Source organism: Thunnus maccoyii, chromosome 23 (genome assembly GCF_910596095.1).
Source record: "Thunnus maccoyii chromosome 23, fThuMac1.1, whole genome shotgun sequence".
Lineage (NCBI taxonomy): Eukaryota > Metazoa > Chordata > Actinopteri > Scombriformes > Scombridae > Thunnus > Thunnus maccoyii.
Window position 1 is genome coordinate 15,953,821 of NC_056555.1, and position 27,525 is coordinate 15,981,345.

General features: G+C 41.5%; 1 protein-coding gene across 4 annotated transcripts in view; it reads right to left on the reverse strand.

Moving 5' to 3' along the window:
- Positions 1–21,043: 21,043 nt before the first annotated feature.
- Positions 21,044–27,525, reverse strand: part of LOC121891219 — a 141,423-nt gene continuing 134,941 nt past the window's right edge. For 3 of the 4 annotated variants that reach the window (XR_006094062.1, XR_006094063.1, XM_042404045.1), the window contains 2 exons: positions 21,951–22,050; positions 21,044–21,803 (listed from right to left, as the gene is read on the reverse strand). Coding sequence is in view for 1 of the 4 variants with exons in the window: in XM_042404045.1 (XP_042259979.1) it covers positions 21,970–22,050 (81 nt within the window). In the remaining 3 variants the exon portion in view is untranslated. The remainder of the gene's footprint in view (positions 21,804–21,950; positions 22,051–27,525) is intronic. The other variant, XR_006094061.1, reaches the window with a different exon arrangement.

Genomic DNA, 27,525 nt, shown 5'->3' on the forward strand with positions numbered 1-27,525 from the left:
ATCACAAACACAACACGCTTATAGTATTTCCTCGCTTTTTATTTTGCTTCCCTTCAATTTTTTTGAATTTGCAGTTCCACACAAACCCTCCCTGGTGTTCGCCGGTGTTTTAGAAGGTAACTATAGTCAGAGCTTGGCACAACTGTCCCCAGGCTACCTCCAAGCGTCGGCAGAGTGGTCACAGGGATGAGCTGGAGGTTTATAGTCCTAAAGTGGAGAGAGTGCTCCCCTAACCTCTGTGGCATGAACCCACTATATCTTTTTAATGAGACTCTCAGTGATACAGGCCTCCAGGCTGGTGGCTGTAGGGGACGGAACTTTTTCATACTAGCTTTACATATGCACAGCGATGGCTTTGAAGGTACATCGACACAAGCCACTAGGTATCAACAGAGGACCTTTGAACCAACACCCAACACAGTATTTTATTCATTTCAACCTGGGAAAGGTGTTTGAGTGCATATTGCATTTGCTTTCCACTTGCTCCAGGGATTTTATGCAATGTGCAGCATACATTATATCAATATATAGCACAGCGGTGAGTCTACTCGGAGATGTAAACACTTCTCTGCAATCCTATTTTCATCTGTGACAGTGTCGTTCTATACAAGTAATTGAACTGCAAGTTTTGCACGAGTCTTTAGCTTAGCCGTTGCTTAAGGTCTAACCTCAATGTGTCAGGTTTGTGTCAAATCCGTATTCATTTATCTTCATCATACTGCCTACATACTGGGTTAAACCCCAATGTGGTACAGCTCTTTTATATATTATAGAACTATTAAAGCACTGAACATATTAATTATTTACCAATTTTCATGTGGTGCTCTAAGGGTCGAGAACATTATATGACATTAGGAGGAGAAGGTCTTTCAGAACCCAGATCTTTTTACATGGCTGGATAGGCACAACCTATGCAAAACAGTGTTTTTCTTACTTCCTGAACAATACATAATTTAAGTTAAGTTCTTGGCATGTTTACAGAATTTATGAGTCTTCATTATTTGCACCTTTTTAGTGGAGAACATTGTGTAGAACATTGTTGATTAACAGACCTAATTACATCTTGTTGTGACACTCAAAAAATAAAAAAGGCTGCAAGGTGAATGCTGATAAAATTTCCTCAGAGCAAGCTTCTTTTTTTTTGCCTAGACTGTGTGCTGGAAGACATCTGACAGGTGGATATCCAACTAATTATCAAGCTAATCACGCAGCAAAACTATGAGTCATGCATCAGTATCCACGGACCCGAGCACTTGTTTTCGCCACCTTTCGTGACTCACGTGGGCTGAAAAGTGAGAAAAAAATAACAACTTTTGAAACGTAATCATCTGTTGTCGAGTGTCAAAATTTAAAAGGTGAGCCTTGATGGACCTGGAATTACAAGCAAAGTGGTAAACTCTGCAGCACTCTCTTTTGAAGGCTGTGTTACAAGAGTCGGTCTGTAAGAGCCGATTCAGTGTTGATTTGTTGTTATCTCTGAGTGCAGTTTTTGGGTGATTGCTATGCCAAGCAGCTGGGATAGAGAACACATCACTCTTCAAAAACGATAGCTGTTGCTCGGGCCGTATGCTTCAGCATCTGTGAGTGTGGATGAATGCTTTTGTATATGACAAAATAAATCCCAGTGACCTATTCACTTGGTCTTGTAAACAATTCAAAATTGGCAATAAAAGCATCCAGCATCTTTTTTTTTTCACACAACAGATTATTCGCTGTCATATTAGTTTTTATATTCTTTTGATATACTTTGTGTATTTTCAACAGAATTACTCAATAATGCTGGTAAAACTCGCCTCTAATAGTTCATGTTTTGAATATTTAATATTGTTTTGATATAAATATTACACTGGCGGGGTTGGATATGTGGTATAAATTTTAGGTATACTCTACATTCTGTTCAATATTGCTGCCAGAGTTTGGACCAGAGACTTAATTTGAAAGCTGTCCTGCTGTGCTCCCCTTTGGCTTTCCAATGAGTCATCGCTTGCATTTATAGTATGTTCAGAGGCTTTGTAGTCTAAGAGGGGAGCTGAGGTATTTTTAAATCTGTTGAGCAAGACAATAATTGATGAAAAGTGAAGTGAGACTAAAATAAGAATCAATTTAGTTAAAAAGATTAAACGAAGACTTGTCGCCGCCAACGTACTTTATTAGATTGGAGATAAAAAAAATAAATACTGGAAAAAACCCACCCAAAAAACCAAGAAATGTTCCACAGCTCAAAAAACTAAATAGAAACTAAACAATAAATTAATATGAATATCTGTACAATTTTTTTTAGTGTGGCTAAAAAAAGAAGTGTAGTCTCTTAAATTGGTCACTGAGAGTTTTTTAGAATTATTTGTATGTCGAATTATTTTTTTATATCCTGGAGGAGGAACCACTGGTTTCTGTTTTCACACGCCCTGCTTCCATCTTACGTCCTACCCACTTCCAATTTGCATCCATACAGTATATGAACAATAATCATTTTTTGAAGGTTACATGTAGCTTTGATCTTCACTTCGACCGCATATGCATAAACTACATAAACACATGCACCTGGTTGGGATGTAGCCACAGTGTGAGCTCTCCTAACCAACATACTCAAATTTAATCAAGCTCTCTGTGTACAGTAATTGAATCTTGTTAATGCAAAAGGAGCTCAACAGGCCTAAAAGGAGGTCTGCTTTGAATATGCTGGCCGGAGAGCGGATGGGCCAAAACAACAAATGGGATTACACTGTCTGGAGCCACTGCAACCACATCGGAGCAAGACTCCATGTCATCGTGGTTAAACATACGATTACGTGTTCCAAAATGAGGTGATTATAAATCTTTGTGCAGCAGGGGAAAGAGGTGCTAAAGTGATTGTCAATGATAACTTGTCATCCAAGACCCCGATGGAAAACCCCTGTTCAGACAAGACTGAATGAGACCTGATCCCTGTGAACAACTTCTATTATCTAGGACTGGTATCAAGAAAATCACCTAAATATTATATAAACCGCATATTAATGGGATTCATATCTATATCTATCAAATCTATAAGATACCAGATAGAAGCATTCATTACCAGCATTAATCTTGCAGCACTAAATTGCATTATTCTTTGTGCTCAGTTCAAGGAGAAAAGCCAAGAGAGTGCCAGCCTCTGCAGAAAAAATAGGGTACACTCTTGGCGCACTGTGTCAAATTATGAATAAATAACCCAACATGCTGTTAGCCTGGGGATAAAACACACACTATTAGCTTTCTCCCCCAAAAAATAATAAAATAAAGAATAAAAAAAAACTGTTATTCACCACCGCCTGAAACAGATGGCTGCATCGTCCTCTATATGTCAGGTCTGTCCAGCTCTCACAACCTTTGGCTGTGGTCTGAACGTTTCACAATTGCCTGCATGTGCAACACACACAAGCGTGCACACACACATACACTCGCACCGAGTATCTCTTTCTCTCTGGTGCACGCATGTTCTTCCGCTGTCTTCCTCTCTTTTTCTGTCCATCCATTCTCTCTTTTCCCTGGTATCTCCTCTTTCCAAAAAGCCTTACTAATAAATATTAATGTCAGCTCCCGTGTGGCGGGGCAGGGCTTACTCACAGCCAAATGATCCTCACACAGAATAATGAAGCCGCTGGGATCCAGGTGAGAGGACGGAGGGAGGCTTATGTAACTCGGTGCCTTGTCAGGTAGGTTTCATCCATAATTTAACACCCGGGGAAGGAGATTGGAGATATGGGAGGAGACGTGTGGAATTAGCCCCATAACCTGGGAAAGATGTGGAAATGGGGGAAGCAAATGTAATGAGAGAGAAAGCTCACTGGAGATTTAGTGCACAAACAGCTCTGCAGCCAAGTTTTGGGCATTTGATAGATGTGATGAAGTTTCAAATTCATCATGCATGTACCTGCTGAGAGCATTATACCTTCACTGCAAGTAAAACCACAGGATTTCTGCGTATTCATTGAATCAGTAATATCCCTCTCATACACTGTCCGTTTCTAGCGCAGGAATGATCGATACAAAGACATCAACAAACAACTGTCCAACACAGGGGATCCCACAACTCAAGCAATTCAAAGATTCTGCGTTTGTCTGCTCAACAAGTGTCCCCTGTTGACACGTATAAACAAGACAAATGGGTCTGACAGGCGATTTGACGGACGCAGTGGTTGTCAACTTCACATTTTCTGAAGATCAATCTGCCACACACAGAGCAGCCGTACACAGGCCAAACAATAGGGACAGGAAACACCACGTGATTATTGATCCACTTGACCTTTTGAAGTGTACATTTTGACCTTGCTATGATCACACAGTGTAGCTTGACAGATTTGAGGTCAAAATAAGCTGGTGGTTCATCTCTTGTTGCTTAAACCGAATCACACTCTTGGCCAGTCAACGTATTGCAACATTTGCTTACATGCTTACATTTACATAATGCTAAATGTAGTGCAAGTTGGAGGTAATTTAAGGTGCTTTACCTTAGTATTTCCATTTCCACTACATTTCAGAGGGAAATATTGTATTTTTTTCCCCCATATACTTCATATCACACTTTATGACACCTGCAGTTCCTTTCAAATTAAGATTTAATCCACCACTTCTAATGTAATGTAATTTAAACAAAGACAGACAGATACATTAGGTAGGTGCGTGAATTAGACATTACGCTAATGAAATACTCACAGAGGCAACTGCACCTGGTGGTTGGTTATGACTCACACAACAAAGATAAGTTTGAGAGTGAATCTCATGCGAGTTCCCTTCAACAACGGCCCTGTGAAAGAACCATCTACAATGTAAATGATTCATCAACACTTCATTTGTAAGTGCCATCTACTGACAGATCCAAAAAGTGTATATATGTGTGTGTGTGTGTGTGTGTGTGTTTGAAAGAGCGCGCAAGAGGTTGGATAACCTCATAGAATACTAGTTTAGTCAGCTGGGAACACTGTGCTTTGTTTGTGTGCAGATGTTTGTGTGTGTGTGTGCACCTAAAAGCCTGCATTTCCACATGATAATTAACATGGAGATGTGCATATTCATAATACCCACTAAATCTATACACATACAGGTGCCTTTAAGTGCGTTTCAATGCATGCATAATGCATCTATAACCTTGCGCATGTGTGTGCTTGCCCTTGTATCAATAACGCTTGCCAATACCGCGTGTGTGCACAGCGGTGAGTTGAGGGCCGCATATACAGCGAGGCCAAGGGCCAAGCAGGGGCCAGATTGATCAAAGGGCCCCTACAGAGCCCCGGGAGGCCCACTAATGGAGCTGTCATCATCCCACGTCCTTGCTGTCCAACAGCCTCCTCTGCTGTCACACACACATCACACGCACACACACACACAAACATACACACAGTGTTTACTGGTCTCGACAACTCAGCATTTTCTCCTCAGCTGGAGTCAGTACCAGAGAGAGTTCAAAGGCACAACTGTGTCAGACAGGCGAAACATTGTCATCTCGGCGGGATGCAAAAAATCAAGTAACGTAAAGGCAAAAGGCAAATAGAGCTGTTAAAATGTTACATTATGTGTTCAATACTTTTGACCTCAGGAAACTGAAAAGGTCATGAGAGTCAGGGCAACAGAGAGGTTCGCTAAGTCACAAAACACTTTACAGGGTTGAGGTTTTTTTTTTTTTTTTTGCAAATGTTACACAAGTCACAACAAGTATTTTTCAGTCTGTGCTTCTGAGACTGCTTTGTAGGAGGAACATTTGAATTGCTCTTGTATTACGGCTGGTTATTTCCACAGGCGCAGGACTAGAAATAAAGTGAACAGACTGTCTCCCCGTCTGTATTTCATTTGAAGGTAATAGTGAGAAGAATGGCTTAAACCCATTACGTATTTAACTCTAAGTTTTGCTCTTGTGTGGAGCAGATCCAAAAATCAAAAGAGAAGCTTGTATGGTTTAACCTACAGCCTTGGTGCTGTACAGTAAATCCCTGCATCCTCTCAATACCAGGTCAAAGCCTGGGGATTTTATGTAAGGTGGTTTTCACTACTTCAGCAGCTTGTTTTCCTCTTTGTCCTTGGAGAAGAGAAGCTTCCCTATGTGTGCAGGTACGGTGTGTGTGTGTCCATTTGGTCATTCAGTGTTTATTATTGACAAGTTAAGGGAGATAGGTTTGTCATGTTAATATTTGCAAAACATTTTCTCTCTGTTTCCTTTCCTCTCTGTCCCCTTCAATCTCATTCAGCTGACACTAAATGATTGTTATTATAATTTCACTGAGGTTGAGTTCAACAATATCATATTATACTACTCACAGGAAGTACAATAGGAGCTGGGGAGGAATCAGCTCTGTAATGTCTTCTATTCCTTCCTGAACTGAAACCGATTCCAGACACAGACTGCAAGAATTAGCATTTGCCTATCCTGAGGAGGGGATCTGCTGATTCTCAATTAGTCTGTCTCTCTTTGGCTCCTTCCTTTAGGTGTTGACAACCAGGCTCAGGAGTGTCACTGATGCTAATCTTAATTTAGGAAAAGATCATTTAGCAGTGGTTTGGACTAGACGGAAGTTGGTGGAAAGTTGTTGACATGGTGCAGCCCTACAGGCTGGAAAGCAGGATGTTTTACAATGATTTGAGAGTCATATTACTAGTTTCTATTTACGGTGTTAGTGACAGGAATGCTACTGTCTTGTCTTGTAGTCTATAAATATAAGTTATTGACTTGAATAAATCCATCCTATTCATTCATTTTGATATTTTAAATGTTGCATGTTGCACATTTTCATTTTTTTACACCCAAATGTTCCAAAGGATGGCAATATTGCTACTGTCATATCTATTTTCTGACCTCCTATATATCATAGCTATATTATTATCCACAACTTTGCTGCTGCAATAACCCACAAGGATCGATGAACTTTCATCTAAACCAATCTTATAGGTCACTATATGGTCAAGACCTTGGCCATCACATGTTATTTCTATGACAGATGTGGATCACACTAGTATCCATTCCAAGAAAACATCCTGCCAGTGAAACAATATCTAATAACCCATGAGTGCATCCAAAATACATAACAAAGTGAGTCAGACTGGTGTTGAATGGAAGGAAGTGAGCAAAATCGGTATCCTGCGGATACACTCCAAATGTCAGGTCTGGTAAGAAGAAGTCATGGCTGCCTTGACAGAGCAATATAATTTGAACCCAATTTTGTGACTCAACTAGATATATCTGCTCTTTTTCCTTCCGAGTGAGTGGAAATATCTGCCACTGTCATTTTTAGAGGAGAGGAGGGAGGAAATGAGCCGTGGAAAAGACGGATTTGGAAGATGGGATGGTGTTTGTGTGTGTGTGTGTGTCTGTGTGTGTGTGTGAGTGTATGAGAGGGAGATAACTTGTGCATATGAGCATCAGAGACTGTGTGTCTGAGAGAAATGGACTCAGTGTGTGTATGTGTGTGTGTGTGTGATAGACATATATACGATCTATACATGATGTATACTCTTCAAAAATGTAACAACATTTGTCATGGCGTGTGACGAGAGTCTGCGAGAGTGTGTTGTCATCCATGAGGCTCTGTCAGCGCTGGCGTGAGACTTGGGTGTCAGAGTGTCACCCGTCACTTGTCTTGTCATATCAGCCATGATACTGCCGCTGCGTCAATCAGCCATCTCTAGGCTGCGTCTGGGGGCCGCGGCAACAGGAGGAGAGATGACGCCTGGAAGTAATACATCTCCCTGTTGAGAGCGCTGGAAGTTTTGTGGGCCTTTGAGCACAAGACAAATACGAATGATGAATGAGGAGAAGTTATATACACGGAGGGATGTGTGTTTTTGGATCTGCAAAAGAGACAGGCAGAGAGGAACAAGAAGCGAGTGAGGAAGTGAGTGGGCTTGTAATGACATTTGACTGACAGTCGACTTGAAGGAATCATAAAAGATTCAAGTGGATGCACTGCAAAAAAAAAAAAGTACATTCCAGGAATGGAGGTAGGTCAAACACTGACAAACGATTCAGAGCGGTGACACCTTTTACCGATAGCCACGACACCCTCAACTCTTCACCTGAATCAAAACAACCGCCAGCTATTGTCTGTCTTCTTGCTGTCTGACTTCTCGCTTGCTTCCTCCATTTCACAGTAATGTCAAGGCTGCAAAAGACACATGAGGTATCGATCACGGCCCCCTCGAAAATAGCTGCGTATCAATGGTGAAATCGAGAGAGCCGGGGGGGGAAGAAAAAAAAGAGTGAGAGGAAGAAAGATGAGGAGGGGAAAAAAGCTGAAGGAGGGAAGGGGCATGTTAGGTGTAAGACGGGGGGGGGGGGAAACAAGGTAAGGAGATGACAGGGGAGGAGAAGAAGATGGGGAATGCGAGATGGGAAAATTTGATAAATGCTGCCTGTGTCAGCTGGTGCTCTCCTCCTACCGGGGCCAGGTGAATAGATCCACAGCCTCCCACCTGCCTCCCATCGACCGGTCAATGGGGAATCCCTATTACAGTTGCTGCCTTGCTGGCTGTGGATATGGACTTGACACAATGGACCCACGGGAGGTTATTGGCTGCACTCTCCTTCAATAACCGCTACCCATCTCCCTCTAGCTCCTCTCCATCAATCAGTTCTGTCAGCCGAGTTTGTGTTCTTCCCTGTTTATTTGTTTTAGCCTTTTTATCATGCCTTCTGTTTTGTTTTGTTTTTCCTCTCTCCCTTTCTTTCACGCACTCTCTCCATCTTCTGTACCACATTCCAGACATACCTACCTGATTTTCAGTGGCTTTTATTGCCTCAGAAGCTTCTTTTCATCTCCCCCCCCTCGCTGCCTGGCTTCTACACCCTCATTCAATCTCTTCCTCTTCCGCTCGCCCCCTTCTCCTCTTTTCATATCTCTATCACTGCATCCGCTGGTCCAATCCACAGCAAAAAAAGATTCCACAAAGCTCAGTATTTTGTTGCCAGAGAGACAGCAACCCACGCAAAAGTGACCTTTTCATTCATGCCTTACTTCCTGCTATTCAAATAAAGAGTGAGAAGAACATCGTATTGTGCCAGATAACTTCTCGCCTCACGCACACATACAGGCACAAAAAAGTAGGTACAGGATTCCTGCAGCACTCTCCAGTCAAGGTGTTTCTTTGCTAACTTCACTTAGTGTTGCGCTACAGGAGCCAAGGTTAAGAGCCCACTCATAAGAGGTGTGGCTACATCATGGGTCTTGTTTAGAGGAGTGCTGGTAGAAGAAATATTGTATGTGCTGTGGGGAGCTTGGTAACATACAGTACAATGGCTCTGTTTAAAAGGCTGGATGTCACAAGGTCATATTTGGCACATAAAGTGCTGTGCTGTCCTGGGGCTGTAATGTCAGGACCTGTTCTCCAGTAAAGAATTATTGATTTATTTTTGAAAGAAAATAAATCTACAACAATTCTGATAATCACTCATTCATCATCCAGTCATTTATCAAGCAAAAATATTTAACATTCACTGGTTTTAGTTTTGAACTATTGGTAAGACCAGACAAGCAATCTGTAGATGTCAGCTTGAACTCTGGGAATTCGTGATGGGAATTGTTCACTTTTTTTTTTTTTTTTTACTAATTTTACTATACTATTAATCAATTAACCAGGGAAAACAATCAACAAATTAATTGAATATCAAAATATTGAAAATTCTACGCCTTTATTTACCCAATAAGTATATTTTCCAAAGAAGCCTCCCTGTTTTTCTCTTTTTCTAATATAATTTACGTCCCACATCACTAGTTCCTGTACAACAACTGAGATTTGTTGTGCTCAGTTTTTATTCACCATTCATTTTTTTTAAAACTCTTGTTAAGATACCGTCAATTAAATTCAACATTTCCTACACAGATGTTTCACATTAAAAGCCCTCAAGCGGCTCCAAGGGCATAATCGCTCCCGTTCCCGGTAGGCTTTTCATTTGAAACATCTGAGGGAGGTGTTGAGTTTTATTTTATGTTTGAAAATCAGCAGCCGACAGCATTATTAAATTATGCACAATTTATCACGGGACCTATTGTAATAGGATAATTCCACTCCTCCTCAATGTTTTTTACCCAGTCTATCTGAATTTGGTAGGTTATTATTTGAAACTTATTTTGAGACATTATTTAAATATCCTCCTTTCATTGAGAATTTACAATAATCCCGGATACTTTGATAACATTTTTTTTCCTTAAAAAGCCACATTAAAATCTCTCTCTACAAATGACCTGATTGGTGCTGTTGACCACAGTCTGTCACCGACTGACCTGGTGTTATTAGAGCTTTCTTAGTCTGTTACTCTGCTATCAAAGAGCCAGGGATTACATAACTTAAAGTTTTCTTGTCTTACTTGACAGCACAGTGAACCCTTACTTCTCCCCCACCATCACCTTCTACACAAGCCTCAGGCAGTCAATATCAATATTCGGCTACAGACTGTACTGAACTCTGCACTGCATTCAGTGGAAAGAAAAAAAATAAATAAGTAAATAAAACAGTATGTGCGACCAAATCATGCTCATTCAATGAAGAGAAACTAGGACAGATAGATCCCCCCCCCCCCCTCCCTTTATTTATTTATTTTTTTCCCCCTGCAGTTTAATATATTCTACTGCGCCTGGCATAAAACCACCGAGCTCCTCTCCATCACTAGCAAATACAAGATTGAATTTTGGGGGAGAGAAGGGGAAGGGGGAGAGAGATAGATAGATAGAAAGATTGAGAGAGACACAGAGAGAGCAGGAGTAGGAGGTGAGGGGTGGGGGGGGGGGGGGGGGGGGGGTCGTGAAACCAGTAAATCTGTGCATGTAAGCGCACTGGCAGAGGGGATGTTTGATTTTCATATGCCCCCCATCTGCACGGAGAGATTGAGAGAAAAGAAACAGAAATAATAAGGAACCATTCAGTGTGACAATATGAAGCCTATGCTGCTGATATTCAATATTTCTTTAATGCTTTTAAAGTATTATCTTCTTTTCCCCGTTTCAAGGGACCATCACCGGGACACAAATGGGCTGCTTTTCCACAGTCGTATCTCCCTTTACCTCCTCTTTTTTTCCTCCCACTGTGCTCCTCTCCTCTCCCTCATTCTGGGATTATACAGTACTGCGTGTGATGTAATGAATCAGTGGATACAGTAAATATGGGATTGGGAGTGTGCTTGGCGACCTGACAAACCCCCTGCAACATCCCCACACTACTCGCTCTGCTCAATCTCCACCAAAGCTCTGCCAAGAAATAGAAACGAGATCTTATCCAACCTATCCCATCATACACTCCCCCGAACACACACACACACACACACACACACACACACACACACACACACAAGCAGACACACAATTTTGTTCCCCTATCATTTCACGGTGTCTTCCATTATAGCTCCTTCTCTCGATTTCACACAACTGCACACACATATGCGGTGTTGTATGAGCTATACTGTTTCTACTTCCCTACATGCACTGGCTAGAATCACACACACACACTCACACACACACACACATACACAGATCAGCACACATTCATACAATTTTAAACCTGTGATCAAATCACTGCATCTATTGTTAGGATACCAGAGACCAAAGACAAGACATTCATTCAGACAAGACATTCATCAGGAACTAAACAGTAACATTCCTCTTTCCACCACACCTGAAGAATGGTGAAGAAAGCGACTCGAAAATTCAAGTTGAAACAAATGAGAATTAAAATATTATGTCGAACACAACCCACATAATCATAAGCTAACATTAAGTTGTAGAATTTATATGATTCGGTTCTACCTCACTTGAATGACAAGACAACAGGTGGCTTCAGATTTGTTATAGTGGTACTGTACATTTTAAAAACAGCCATACCTTCATCCATGATTTTTCAATATGCTCTCACATATTATCTCCTCAGTTGTTTTGATGTCGTGGTTATGTACACAGCACAGCTCCCTAGTTTCCTGCATTTTGTGTTAACGAGGACAATAAAAATTGCCTAGTTTGTTGAGGGCAACAGGTCTGAGTCACGGTGCAGTTTATGAATGTCACCTGCCTGAGTACAAGGCACAAACTGTTGCACTTGAACACTACAAATTTTGAATTCAGTAGTTTACAGATCAAAAATTTAACAGTAGTTCGGATTTAAAATAATAGGTGACACTCCTACTGTGAAGATAAATAATAGGTAAATTTGATGGATAATGAAAAGTAATGTCTTTTTGAGACACAATATCTTCATGCTAAAAGACAACTTCACAGAACCATTACACTGTTTTTTGGTATTTACTGCAGCTTGGCTCTGATATTTGGATGCATGTTGCAAAGGCACACTGCAGAAGCAGAGAGGGAGATTGAAAATGCCAGAAAGGCAAGACGCCTGTCTCCAAAATAGTGACAAGTGGACAAATAAGTGGACATTGTTTTCCTTCCGCTCTCTCTCTCTTTAATTCTCTCTTTTTAGAAGTCTACTATATAACTTTGTTTAAACATCACTCAACAGGAAATTCACATTCTTTGTCCTAACATCAATACTACTGGTAACCAGTGCGTGCTTACTGTGTGAATGAATGCTGTGTGTCACTGCTGACTAAACCCAGTTCCTTGAAAAAGTACTATCCCTGAAGCAGGAGCTTTCTGGGGGCTGATAAATATGGAGCAAGCACTGTGGCACAGGTACTTTTAGTAAGTTATTTCTCTTATCAAAATTCTACATTCATTTTTAAAAAGTTGGTGGAATGAAGATAGACATCATAAACATAGACCGATCAAAGACTGGATTTGGCAGGAGGAGATCTCGTTATTGCATACTGAGCAGTGACCCCATTCATCTCAGTCTGTCCATCTTGCATAACTTGCTGCAGGATTTTCTAAACAGCCATCGTCATCACACTTTGCAGCAAACACAGAAACTTGGTGAGGTTGTTGGACGTAGGGAAGAAAAAGAGGCTTGATATTTACTGTACCACTTCTAAAAAACAAATATATCACCACCAATTAACAGCTTCATATTATTCATCTTCACTAAAAAATATTATAAGGATGGAGAAATGATATATCTAGTGAGGACAACTTCTATTGGCTTGTAAAATATTACCACCCTCATTCACAATGCATTCAACAAGACTTCAGCGGTGAAAGCTCTATTATGCTATAGTGAATAGAGGGAGTAAAGCTGTCTTCCTCTCTGCTATCTCACTGTCGTAGACTACATCTCCAGGCATTCTGAGTTTAGTTGGCATTCATATGACACAATGGACTTCATATCAAAGTATATTAGTGATAAATGCAAAAGAAAATAAGTCATGACACGAGGTGGAGGTTGTGTATATGTGCAGTTTTGTCCACGTGCGTGACTGTGTGTGTGTGTGCCTGACATAGTACACACTTCCGCATCAGAGGAATCTGCACCGCATCTCATCAGTATTCTGAATGAGTGTGTCCTGTTTCCATCAGACGCCTCATGCCTACCCCAAGCTCCCATCTCCATGACGTCTCCAGCACGTGTTGTATCCATGCGCAGAAGCATGCACACGCATGGTGTGTGTGTGTGTGCATGTGTTCAAAAGTCAGCTTTGAGACAAGTAGAAAAACTGCAATATGATGATGGCAGTAATAAAGCCTGAGAGCACAAACTATGGCTGTAATTTGTACTAGAAATGCAATTCACACAAAGACAGTCTGGAAAGTCGCTGTTTTGCATTTGTTTTCTGCAATTAAAATAAAAAGGTTGTGCTTACTTTTCTATGTGCCAAAGGAAAAAAAAACATAAATGTGAAACCTGTAGATGATTGCATTTAAATCTCTTGCTTTCAGATTTAACCTGAGGATTATATAACATAAACCCAGGTAGACTTCCCAGCAGTTCGTTGGGGAACTTTTTGAAAGGCACTGAATGCAAATATGTTTCATACATATGCTAATAAACTATACAAGGCATACACAGCTGAGCTCAGCTGTAAAACGGGAAACAGTGATACTCAAACTGGTGTTAAACTTTAACCAGTTGTTGGCGGAATTGCTGTATTCTTAACAAGGAGGAAGTTGTGGAAAATGCACTGTACCAAGAATTCTTAGCTCTGGTTAAAATAGCCACTGTAACAGGATTTGATGATGTGGAAGTGAACAATTTAAGGACTGCTCTTGAAAGTTAACCCCAAAAACCATGAGCCATCATGCAACTCAAACACTAACCAAATAATCAATGTTAACAACTTCAGTCACTTAACAACCGCGATCAGTGCACAATGTTAATGCCTCAGCCTTTCCCATAAACAGGGTCTACAATGACAGAACTGAAAAGAGGCCTGTCACACACAGAGCAGAGAATCGCAGGCCTGTGTAATTAGAATCGATAATTCCTTTTCCCCTTTTCTGCCACCGTTCCATTCAAACGACCCCTCACACATCGTCGAGAGAGCCTCCAAATCTCTTCAGGGTTGCGGTAATTGGACTGGGATTTTTGTTTTTTTTTCCATTCCTCCATTTCTTCTCATTGCACCTCACTTAAATCTCATCAACTAAATGCAGAGGAGAGCATTCTTTTTGGGGTAATTGTCTTCGACTGCCATGTGAAGTTTTCGCTGCCCTTTTTCAGGTGCTGGTATTGTTCTTTTTGGGCTGGTTAATTTGGGGAACGGCCAGAGCTTTTGGTCATTGAGTGCATGGGCGCCAGACAATGAGGGTGTCATGCTATTTATCCCCTTGGCTATAATGGAGCCTATTAGAGGCCTGAAACCTAATGCTTGCAGTCAGTAAGTGGATGAGCAATAGGACTTGGATTTCCATGTGTACTGGCTGGAATAATTATAGGATTTCTTCAGTTTCTTCAGTTGGATGGCGGATTTAATCACCATCAACCAAAGAGACGCCCATTGTGTGAACATTTTCATTCAAATTCTTGGTGCCTCCTCTATCTGTGCTTTTGAGCGAAGGTAATTACACCCTGCTGCTAATGTAATGGACTTCAATTGCACATGTTCAAATTCATTTTCCCTTCCCCGATAGTTGGTACAATTTTCTTGACGAATCCATCACGATTAAAATGTACATTCATCATCATCGTCATCATCGCCAGCATGGCCGCCAATATTGATCATCACTGTTACTGTCATTGCCGTCGTCATCACACTCATCGTCATAATAATTTTGACTGTAATCATCATCATTGATCAGCATTTGGTGTGACCATTGTAATCATTGTCATCATCACCATCATCATCGCTGCTGTCACCACCACTGCTGCTGTCAAGCGTAGGACTCGCATCACTTTAAACTTGTGAAGCGAATCACAGTCAGTGTCAGCCAGGAGATTGCTCTGGGACATTGTAAAGATCATGGCTACCTAAACATGTCTTAGCTTCCACAGAGGCACACTACAGCTGCACATTTCTATCTGTGGGTGTCACCCACAGAGACATAGATAATGGCGGTTGTGAATGGCTTCTCTGTCACCCTGCCATTCCCATCTCCCTGGCTGGGATTTAATGTGACACTTATAGCTATTGCATGGCTTAGCCCCCAGATAGCAGGGAACCACGCCTGAATAGAAATGAGATTGTCATCTGTCAGCTACACCCATCAAACCCCTGGAAGACTGACAAAGAGAGTGGGAGAAAGATTGAGAGATATACTGGGCGATGGAGAGGAAGAGGAGGAACCCCATACTTGCCTCTTCTAGTGGCCCCCCATCATTGATGCCCTTATCTGAAGACAGCAATGCTAGCATGGCTCAGATGGCACAGAATACAAATGTGAACAGACATGTATCATTGGTTGACATTGTGCAGGTTTATCACCAGGTGAGATTTTTCATTTGAACAACATGATGTAACAAACTGGTGGAGGGAAAAGAAGCAGCAAGTTTCCAGAGCGGGAAATTTTGTGAATCATTTGTGTCCCAAAAACAGCATCCCATCAAAAGAGAGTGTGAGTACCACAAAGTGATAGCTGACTAACAATATAATACAATCTTTGTTCCTTCCCGATCTGTTGCTCATACAGTGCAGTCGGCAAGTATTTGGGCAGTAAAACATTTTTACTCTTTTCTTTGTTTGGGCTGAACTCCAACACACTGGGTTTGTAATGAAACAATGACTACAAGGTTAAACTGCTGACTTTCAGCTTTAAGGGTATTTGAGGGTGTTCTCATCCATTATTGGATGAACAGTGTAGGACTCAGGCATTTTTATACATAGTCTCCATTTTTTGGACAATGCAGCAGGACAATGATCCTAAATAAGTGCTGAAACAAACTTTTTAGGGTCAAACACTAGAATAACCCTAAGTGGCCAAGGCAGTCTCTTGAACTCAGTCCAATTTGGCAAATATTTTGTTTGCTAAAGACCAGACTGAACATGAAAAGTGAAAATGGCTCCATACCTGGCAGAGCATCGCCAAGGCAGATAACAACTGTCTGCTGATGACTTCAGCTAGTCATTGACTGCAAATGATTTGCAACCAAATGTTGAATTTGATGATGTTATTTAAAGCTACTCTATCAAATGACTATGTTATGTGGAAGGGGTTGCTAGTAGTAACAAACCATTTGATTAATTACTGTTTGATTCTGCAGTGCCCCTCAGCAATAGGGAGTGTTTTAGAGTATTTTAGCTCACTGTTTTGGTTTAGCAGCCCACAACTTAACCAACTAAAAACTCATTTTACGTTACCTGCCCAGCAATAAATGACAGAGACAAAGTTAGCATCTAGCTGGTGAACATAGTGGAGTATTCATCAGTTAAAGATCCAGATATTTCCCTCAGGAATTGGTGGAGAGCAAAACAGAGATAAATGTAGGGTGTAAATATCAAATTTATGAGGTGACAATATGTCAGGTTTAACTTTATGCTACTTTATCTAATTACTTTTGGCCACCTAAAATTGGGTCACCATGTATAAAATGAGCTACAATTCCAATAACGTGACGTGAATTTAAAGACCTTCAAATTAAAGGTGAAAGTTAGCACTCAGTCATTGTTTAATTTCAAATTCAATGTGCTGGATTACAGATCACACAAAAGAGAAAATGTGTCACTGTCCAAATACTTTCAGGCTACCCTGTATCAGTATAAGACCAAGCCTAAGGAGCCTTATCCAAACCTCTTGAAGGTGATAGCAGAAAGGAGTGGGAGGCCAGTGAGACAAAATCAAATTAGCATCACAATAAATCAGCATTAGAAAGACAGTCAGAGTAAAGGTGAGGGAAGAAGGCCATGGATTTTCTGCCAGGGAGGCGACTTGCTGTCAGTCAGCTGCCCAGAGGAGTGCTGTATACGAAGAACAAAACCACAAAGGGACATACACACAAGTACAGTAGATACACATTTGCAAGCTGCATACGTAGGTGTGCACAAGCTACTAAACCTGCTTGTAACAAAAGCATTCACACTGTCTCATGCACACACTGTCTTCCATGCATTGATTCCTCAAAAATAAGAAATCATTGACTGGGGCCAAGTTGACTGGGTGTGTTGACAGGACAGTGATCGATATTGATGTCCCGAGCTAGAGTGAGAGCAGAGCTCACTTATACAGAATAGGTACCTTGAATTGCATTATTGCACAGCGCATACACAAACAGAGATGGACACACATACACATGCACACATGCATGTACCAGTTGGTAATTAGTCAGCCTGATAGAACATCCCATGGCAAGTGAGGACAACTACAGCTGAATTAGACCAGAGAAGCAACTGCTGCAAACACACACACACACAGGCGCAGACTTACACACAGTCACCAGGGAGGGTCTCCACACAGTATGAGGGCCTAATTAAGACAAAGAGATAATTGGGAAATGGAAAGGTGGGGGGGGGTCAGTGTATGTGTGTGTGGTTATGTTTATTTCAAAGAGATGTTCAATTACTCAGAGCAACCAAACATGCGCACAAACCCCAACAATGGTCTCCCATGGGGGGTCAGTTAGAAAAGGAGAAATGTACTGTAGGGGAAAGAGAAAGGACAGCAGGCCACAGATAAACACATACATGGGGAGGCAAAGGCATACACAAAGGGGATTTATGCCAAATTTAGCAAGAGAAAGGCAGATTGAGAGGTCACAGTGAGAGAGTGAGAGAGAAAGAGAGAGAGACGGGGAGAAAGAGGGATGGAGGGGGGGTGGGAGGAGAAAGAGAGAGAACACCTGATGAAAAATGAGGCTTCCTCGCAGACAGGCCTCAGATGACACCACACACTCCCAACACAGCAGAGCCTTGGGGATATACAGGGAATTTTGGGTAATGCGGTCCGACGTGCCACAGCTCAGTGGCCCCCTGACTGGCTGCTCTGATTGGGCCCACGAGCTCACGGGGGGGATGGGTCATGACAGAAGTTGCTGATTGGCTGCGGTGTTTCTGGAGGCAGCCTGTGAGACTGCAGCCTATGTAGGTTTGTCCTCAGTCTAAGGTCGATAAGCAGCTGAAACCAAGCTACCCAGCATTTATCAACAGCAGGAGATAGCATGGTTTCATTCCCCCGCTAAAATTGGACAAGATCTTGCCTTCTGTATCCACACAGACAAACTGTATCTTTTATCTGATAGCAAAATTTTAATATTTGACTTTAGGTCATCATGTTATCTGAGGATGTTTTTGCTGGAGTATATAGTCAACAGGTTCAGGTGTGTACTCAGTAACAAAAGCACTCAACGAGGTACTTATGGTAATAAATGCATCTAACTCCAAGTATCATCTCCTTGAAAATGTGAAAAAATTACCACCTTCATTGAATCACATCATTACACGAAAAAAACCTACTATATTATGCATCATTATTCACATCCACACACTCTTTTCATCATTTCTTCACTAAAAACTCACTAAGTAATGGTGGCAGTATGTGTTTGTATGCATTTATTTATATCCATCTTTTCAGGAATGGCTAGTTGAGGATAAAATCTAACCGAGGATCAAGAGCTTTCATAGATCACTTCTATGTAAGACATCCTTGCACATAAAAATATACTTATTATTATAACAGAATACATAGACCCACATTTACTTCAGTCTCCTTCACTGTACATGTCCTTCTCCTTACTCAGTGATAATATCTTGCAAGCATGCATACATTCATAACCTAGGGCGCCTTGCAGATTTCTGCAAACGCCTCAGAAATGCTTACCAGCACAACCATCAAGCACATGGAGTGATATTAGTTTAATGCAAGGCATGATTAATTGAAAACCAGAGAGACTCTGTGGCCTTGCTCTTAGTTACATTTAGATACATAGACACATCTCCTCAGTACAAACTGGCTGTCCTTTGGTTGCAATGTCATGTATCATGCATTAGCTAACATATTAATCACCATAAAGATGACTCAAATATAATTAGATTTTTCCCCCAGTGCATGCCTGATTTGGTGTTTCACTTCCTCGGTGTGAATTTGAGGTCATCTCTCTCTACAAATCCCCCAGCAGAAGTGTGTGCTCCAAGAAGTGTTAGGGGCTATCCCTCACCTCTTCTTATATTGGGAGTGTGTTTTGTACTCTCTCTCTCTCTACACCTCCATTTCTCTCTACTTCACAGATATGAATGGTGCTTTTATGGATGAGCCGGCTAATGAAGGATCCATCTTCTGTGATTAACATTTTCCCAGGCCTGGGAATCATCTGTGGGTTCAATTATCACTCAGGAGCCCACCTATTGTTCAGGTGGCATGCGCCTGCTAAGTGGAGGTTTATACCTTCAACATTGTGCATTAGTGCACATCAATTATGCAGGTGGCAGCAATTACATATTTATGTATTCTGATAATTACATTTTTAATACAGCAGATGTCAGCCTCATTCATAGCAGTTAATGAAAATGAATGACAGCCATTTTACAGTGGGAAGTTCATAGGAGTGCTGAAAATATGTGGCTGAGAGTCAGTTTTGCATGGGTGAGTTTGGCTGTGTCGTGAATGAAAATGATGTCTCCTTTATTGATTAGGAGAGCTTAAATAACATGAAGTTGTAATTTGTAGGGATCATGATGAATTTGCATAATCATGCACTAAGTGCTTTGCTATAAAATGGCCTCTATGCATACATCCCCCATGTGTGCATGTGATTTTCATTAATGGGGCGAGTGAGGCAGATACCAATGCTACACAGGAGATTCTATATAATACAGTACATCATTAGTCAACCAACTTTGCCGGGTTATGAGAGCTGTAGAATATAAAAATCAGCTCTGACCAATGCTGCAGCACTCTTGCATAACCAGATTCGTAAACTATAAAAGGAATAAACCCGGGCGAAAGTTTGTGGGGAGTCTGCATGGGGGGCGAAAACTCCTACAGAGTAAAAGGACTTTATACCCAAATTCACGATGGCATGTTGTCTAGTTACTGACATCTGAAAAGTGAGTCACCAGCTGTGAGTGGCATCCCCACAAAAGAAGCCCAGGAGAGAAATGGCAGCAATTCAACTGCAATTTGTTCTGATTTCCAGGGGAAACATTGCATTTACTGTCCAGTCATTTGGACCAACGCAGGACTCATCATCGTATCGCCCGTAGGAGAATGAGTCCACACACTAATGTGGTGGTCACATTTCCAGAAATATCTCTATTTCACTCACCCACCACAGGAGTAAAAATAAAATCTGTGCACATGGGCAACGTCATCACAAGCGGTAGCCTCTGAATACTGGATCCCTCTGACATGATTCCTGCTTTGAACTTTCCTGTCATACCTCATCATGACTGCAAACGCACTCGTATACCAGGCACTTCCTATACCCTGCGGTGTGTGAATTATTTGGTGGCCATTAGGAGGACTGCTGTGTTCCTGGGATGAGAATTGTTGTCATCACCGGAGATACTTCTGAGATCTACTCTAAATGCAGATTTCATGAAGCGTTTGACAAGTGCAAAGAGACTAGCCAGTGGGAAATAACCACAACTATAATCAAATAAACACAAAAGAAGCCTTCAGTTCCACTTAGCACTATGACAGGTGAGCTGACCACTGCTATGAGGACTTCATATCAATCCTCGGTTGACTTTTAGGAGGTAGGACAGAGAAAATCTGTGTGTATTCATTGTGCCTGATCAAAATGAATTTTTCATGATTTTCAAAAAGGTTTTTGTAGTGTATTTATTTGACTACCAAATGCCATAAATAAACAGGACTACGCTAAAACACACGTTAACACTTTAAACCAAACAGTTTGAGCCTCCATAAAAAGTCAATTGTTTCTCAAGCTATTGGCATATTTCTTTGGATTACACCATGTTGTGTTTGTCTTCATTTTTCATGCTTTTTCTTATTATAGCTTGTTGTTTCAAAAAAGTACAAAGTCATTTCTTGACAGACGATAAGATATTCTGAATACAGCCTTATCTGTGAAACTTATTGGCTATGAAGTGCAAAATTGGACATGACTCCCCTGGGTGTTTATGGAGCTCGTGCATCACATCCACTTGGCAGAAGAGGGCCCCACACAGACAGAGAAAACTGTGAAAATGAGTGTGATGTTAACGAGACATGCGGGGGCCATTGTGACATCCACAGATTTTTTTGGCTTCTTTTCACTCTGCAATGTCAGTGCTGTGTTGTTGACTTGCTTTGATTGCTGGCAAAGTTAAGGGCATATGTAAATGATTACTGATCGATACCTGCCAGCACTTGCAGAGAAACTGGTCCTCAGCTAGGGCTGCAATGCATTCCTGTCTATCAACCACGGACTTCTTCCCTAAATTGAAAATCCAATACTCGTTTATGGAGCTCCAGATATTGCGATTAATTAAATTTTCGTCATGCCGTCAGTCTTTCACCTCCTTTCCCCACTGGTGATTCATGGGGTGGAAAAGCAGAGTCCATCTTCCTTACTGTCTCTCATTCCCTTATCCTCCTCCCCCAGCCTTCTTGCTTGAGGACAGATTCCAGAATGAAAGAGATGTCAAAAAGAAAAGAAAAAAAAAACATTCAGAAAAATGACAGGCCCGTGTCAAAACAATTCACCCGTGGTAATATTTGTGCAAAGGAGCTTTAACATGGTGACAGAAATGCACATACAATATTCATGAGATGGATCTCAGGAGCTTCTCAGATGGGTTTCATGTGCGAGCTGATGATTGACTGGCTTATAATTGTCTTGGTCATCAATCGAGCAGTACTGACAAGGACAAAAAGGACATTCAACAAAGCCATGAAATGTGAGAGAATGCCAAGACTCACATTGAGCTAACAAGCCGTGCCAGTAAACAATGTTGTCCCAGTATTTGCATTATTTGACGAGGAAATTAACGCTCCAGAATGAGAGATGTGTAATAAATTAGGTAAACAAGAATCTAATCAAAAATGAAAATTATTTTGAATCAGAATATTAATCAAATCCTGCAAAGGATTGTGGCTGATAATCCACAAACATGATGGCTTTCAATTGCAGTTTATTCATCAACCCTCACTGCCTTGTGCTCCGCCAGCCTCCATGGTAAGGCTTCACTGCAACCTGTTGCCTTGGAGACAGTAGAGCTCCAAAACAGTATTGTTAAGGCAGTAATAAGCAGATGGACAATGTTTCATTTGCCGTCTGTTAATTGAAAATAGTGCCAAAGCTGTATTTGTTTCCTGACTCACTCAGACTTAATTGTTTTTCAAATAAATACTTTGACAGGTAAGAAGCTTATCCTATCATACAAACATTAACTTGACACCGGCCATTGCTTTACATCTCACTGTCTACAGCTGCCTTGGACATCATTTCAATTACAACTAACTGGAAGGCTGTCAACTTAGGCAAAATCCACTTATGAAAGATAGAGGAAGTCATTATCATGCTACTGTACCGCTAGTAATTAAGTAAAGCAAATTGCAACTGGTTATTATCTTCTAATTAAGTCAAAGTCACTATTCACCTCCCCCTCTCCTCTTGCATCATCATCAGCATCCTCATCACCACCAGTAGCACCCTTCTCTTCTGTCTCCATACTTTAACTGCCACTCTTTGTGCCCCAGATCCTTCATTGAGGCTCTGCTGCACATTCTATCTTTCACACTTTTCACAATTTAAAGTGTAACTGCACCCCCAGGTCTGAGCCTAACTCCTTCCACTGCATAATTTTAAAAAATGCTAAAAAGTGGGCAAGGGGCTGAGAGGAGGTTGGGGAGGGGGGGGTCTTGGCTGTGTGAAGCAGGAGGGCAGGAGTTGCTCAGCATGACAACCCTTGGCCAAAGAAAAATTATAATAATAATAATAATGAGAGGAAGGCAAACAGTGCGACGACATTTAAAACGAGCCAGAAGTCATTTGTAGATGAACCTGTCTACATTTAACTTTGTTTATTTTCACAGGAAGACGTTTTTAGCCTCAGGAGCTACCAGCAGCGCTGACCTGCTGGAGGAGATGTCTGTGACTGTCCGCAGGCGGAAGAACTGTTGGCAGCCACAAATCAACAGAAATCCTTTTTGCATTTCATCCTGTAGCTCTTTAAGTCTCTGGCTGTCTGTTCCTGCAGTTATCAGCTGGTAAAATCATGTTTTAAAACATTAAATCGCAGTGTAACCGAAACCTTTACTGAACCTGTCCGACCGCAGCTCTGCTCCAGCAGTGGACAGGTTCAGTTGTGGCTGCCAGCTGCTCTTTCTCCTGTGGACAGTCACAGACGAAGAGACCGCCCTTACAGCAGGCCAGAGCTGCTATTAGCTGCTGTTCACTCCTGAAGCTTAAACTGTCTTGATCAGCATATATTTGAAAATGAGCATGGGCAGAAAGGCAGTTTCACAGAGAGGGAGGTGGCCGTTATCATTTTACCATTCCTGACGTAGAGAACTCCCAAACGGTCCACTCTACGTCAGCATTGTCCCCACCTCTTCGGGGCTGATTTTAAACAGCAGATGACAGATTGAGCCATTTTCAACCCATGAAATGCCAATTTTTTTTATAAATTTGGTGTCAATGTCAAGATTAACACCAGCATTGATGTTTTTCATCACAGTACAGTCATATAACTTAGTTTATAGTTCTAACTATTTCTGTCTGTTTTCCCAGAGTCTTTTGGCACACAGTCTTCTCATGGAGCGATGTTAGTTCTTTCCACTGGGGAAACAAGCAGGAAATTGATGGATGAGTGGGCTGGAGCTTGCCATTTCCCAAATCACGTCCTGAGGATCTTAAAAGCAAGAGGGATGAAAACAGGATGGGGCTCTGCTGGTATCAATCTGCCCGCTGCCTGCCCCTGACGGATGGCCCAAACCACTATCCATAATTACCTGCTTGTTAACAGCAGAGAGAACACAGTGGACCAAGGGAGGAAGTCCCTCCACTCATACATGCTTTTCAGTCTCCAAGTGTCATCCTTTTGCTATGGATACATATGTGTAGAGCAGTGGTTCTCAAACTTTTTCACATCAAGGACCCCTAAATTGACATAAATTAGACCCCTATTTGATAAGATCTTCTCCCAGGGTCCCCCATCTGGTAAGATTTTTGCTTTTAGATGTTTTACTACAGAAAGTGTATCAAACCCATGACCAAAATAGTCATACATGGATGGATGGTATTAGAGTGAAAAGAAAACATTCCCCTTTTTGCTTGGGATCCACTGGAACCCCCTCTACGACCCCTGGGATCCTGGGACCCCACTTTGAGAACCACTGTTGTAGAGTGTTTCCCTCATTGTGTCTTGTTCAGCAAGATAGGCATCAGTCATCAAACTTTGGCTTAGGGACAACCTTGCTACGGTCAATGTAATGGAGTGCCGGCCAGCAGCTCTGGACTCACAGATTGATGCTGGTGTGCTGATTAATGCTAGGGCACACCCGCCCAGGTTAGTGGAGGCCTGACAGCTTTATTGATAAATTAAACACATGGCCACATGAAAAGCATAAATCTCTCAACTCCTCTCCTCGCTTTTTTCCATTCTTGAGCATTCCTCAGAGCTAATCTGAAGTGTTGGTTTGAAGTACTGTCAGCTTGGAAGCTACTCAGTCTCTGTTTGTTTTATTGGTGTCTACAAATATCAGTTTGGGATTAGAATTTGACGGCGGCTCAAGGTAGTAAAAAACAAGCCTTTCAAAGTTCACTGAGTTACTGGACTGGAACTTCTTGTTAAATTCAGAGCCAATGTTTAGTCCACTTTGATGTCTTGGTTCACTGGAATCAAATGTAACCCAGTGGATCTGAGTGAAATTGATGCAAAAGAACTTCCTTTAAGTCAAAGTTTTGACTGTAAAATCTGGTCAGGTCTACCGCAGCAAATTAGTGGCGGAACTGCCTATGTAGGTCACAGACACCCTTTTAACATCCACCATCGTTATTTGATCAGAGTTAACAAAGCTGATCAAATAATGAGCCAACTCAAGCAGGAGGGAAACAAATCTTAAACCGAGGGTCTAGACCCAATCCATCAGGGATCCGAACAGGACGAGAGGAGGAGCGTCAAAGGAAATTCAATCAAAGAGAACAACACAAGGACTCAGATAGAGAGATAATATCCACACCCCCTCCCCACACACACACACATCCCTCTTCACATTCTCCTCCATCGTCTCTCCTACCAGACAGATGGATGCACTTTTGAAGAGGAGTCCGAGGAAACTTTTAATGAACAAGAAGCTGGCTGAGGGGCTTTTTGAATTATCTCATGGTCGATAAGCACCCCACAGCGCAAATGGCACTGCGAAGGGCTTTGGTCAGATAAACAGCATCTTTTCAGACAGAGAACAGAGGAGGGAGCTGACACTTGAGGAGAGATTAGCAGGGTCTCTTTTCAGGGCTTGTCTGGCCCATTGGACAAGAATCGAAACCGTGAAAGAGAGCTCTAAGAAAAGGAGGAGGAGCCATGACAAAACTGTCTAATTCCAAAGATGTTTTCACCTTCATCTTGTCATGTCATGGTTACTGTCCATTTTTTTTAAAAAAAGAGATGTTCTAGGTGCAAATTTTGTCAATCAGTCTATTTTCTGTCCCTAGCAAGAAGTGATAGACTTTATATGATCTGTTTAGCATTGATGAATGAAGTTAACATGCTCTTTATTACATAAAGTTTGGTTAAATCATTTTGTCTAGTAATCTGTTCAAATATAAAACTGGGAAAAGTGTACTGCTATAGTCAAATGTTCCTGGTAATTAACATACTGTGTGCGAGATGGGAATCAGCTGGAGATCCTTTGACGCAATTCAACATCGTACATGATTTGCATTTTGGTTTGGGGATCAAAGCTCATGGCCTTTGACCTTTTGGTAGTGCTGTCACAATCTCTCTTTGATATCCTCAGATCAATTAAGGGCTCTCATGGGAAGTGTGGCAATTGCACCAAGGTTAGACATCAAAGGTGGGGGTGATTGATTAGTCGGTGCCCAGCCACGCAAAACAAACAAAGAAGCATGATAGATTCCCCTGTGTCACAACCTGGCGAGACTGAACACATTTACGCTCACACACCAGCCAGTTTGGCACATATGCAGCTTGTGTACACAAGCATAAAAGGTGAAGGAACAAAGAAACAAAGATAGAGACAGAATTTCAACCTACCTCTATGCGGAACGGTCCTAAAATTATCAGTGCCCAAATAAAAATCACAGGGGGTTCTATCATGAATAAACACGCACAGATTCCTGTGCCCACACACACATGCATATACACCTGCAGTCCTGCGTCCTGCCAATATTGAGAATTTTAATATCACACTAGACAGAAGACTTGCAAAGCCGCTTATTATCCTGTGATGGTTATTATTTGGCATTGTGGAGGGAGATGAAAAATGCATGCCAGCATTACTGTCGAGAAGATAACCCAGCATTGTAAGTCATCGAAAAACAATTGTAATACATTCAATGATTTTCTCATAATCTTAAATATGTTTATGGGAGGCCATTCATCAGCATTAGCGATTGTTAAAAAATGCAATAAAAATAAAAAATACATTGCGACAAAGTGTTTGAGTGAATTATGGAAGAGATGTTTGAAGGCGAGGGAGCGCTGTAACATTTCTCACACTGTGTCAGTGAGAGGGAGTCAATCTAAATTTTCTGAAGTCTGTGCCTTTAAATCAGACCTGCCATCATTTACTGCATTGCAGATGAGAAGTCAAGTCATTAGAGCCACCAATCGTACACTTCATTGACCCCAGCAGTATTAATGAGATCAACCTGTTCGCCTAATGGACAGCCTCCCACTGGGAGCTGGAATGGTTGAGTTTGATCCCAGCAAGACCAGTTTAATTGTCTCTGTGTGTCTGTGTGTTGTTTGGGTAGGAGTATGTCTGTGCAGCCCAGGGTAAGTGAGTGGTGAGCCTGGAGAGACCAGCCTCTTAAAGGGCTTTAAAATCTTTATTGACCTGTGAAGGTGAGTGTTTTAATGACCTCTCATAAGCAGGGAGGTATACTATGTGGTTAATGTGGTAAATGGGATGCACCCTTAATTGAGCTGAGCTCTGCACATTAAGTCAGGTGAGATGATATGCCCTGATAATTCTGAAGGAAGAAGCATTTTCATCTCAGAGGTTGAAGATTGAAGTGTGCATAGCTAAATGTGTTATTATAAGGTTCCTGAATGATGAGGAGTATCAATTTAGGGCAGAGTGTCTGAAAAATTCAGATGTATGAATGTTTTGCGATGTCAAAACGATGTAGATGACTTTGAGAAAA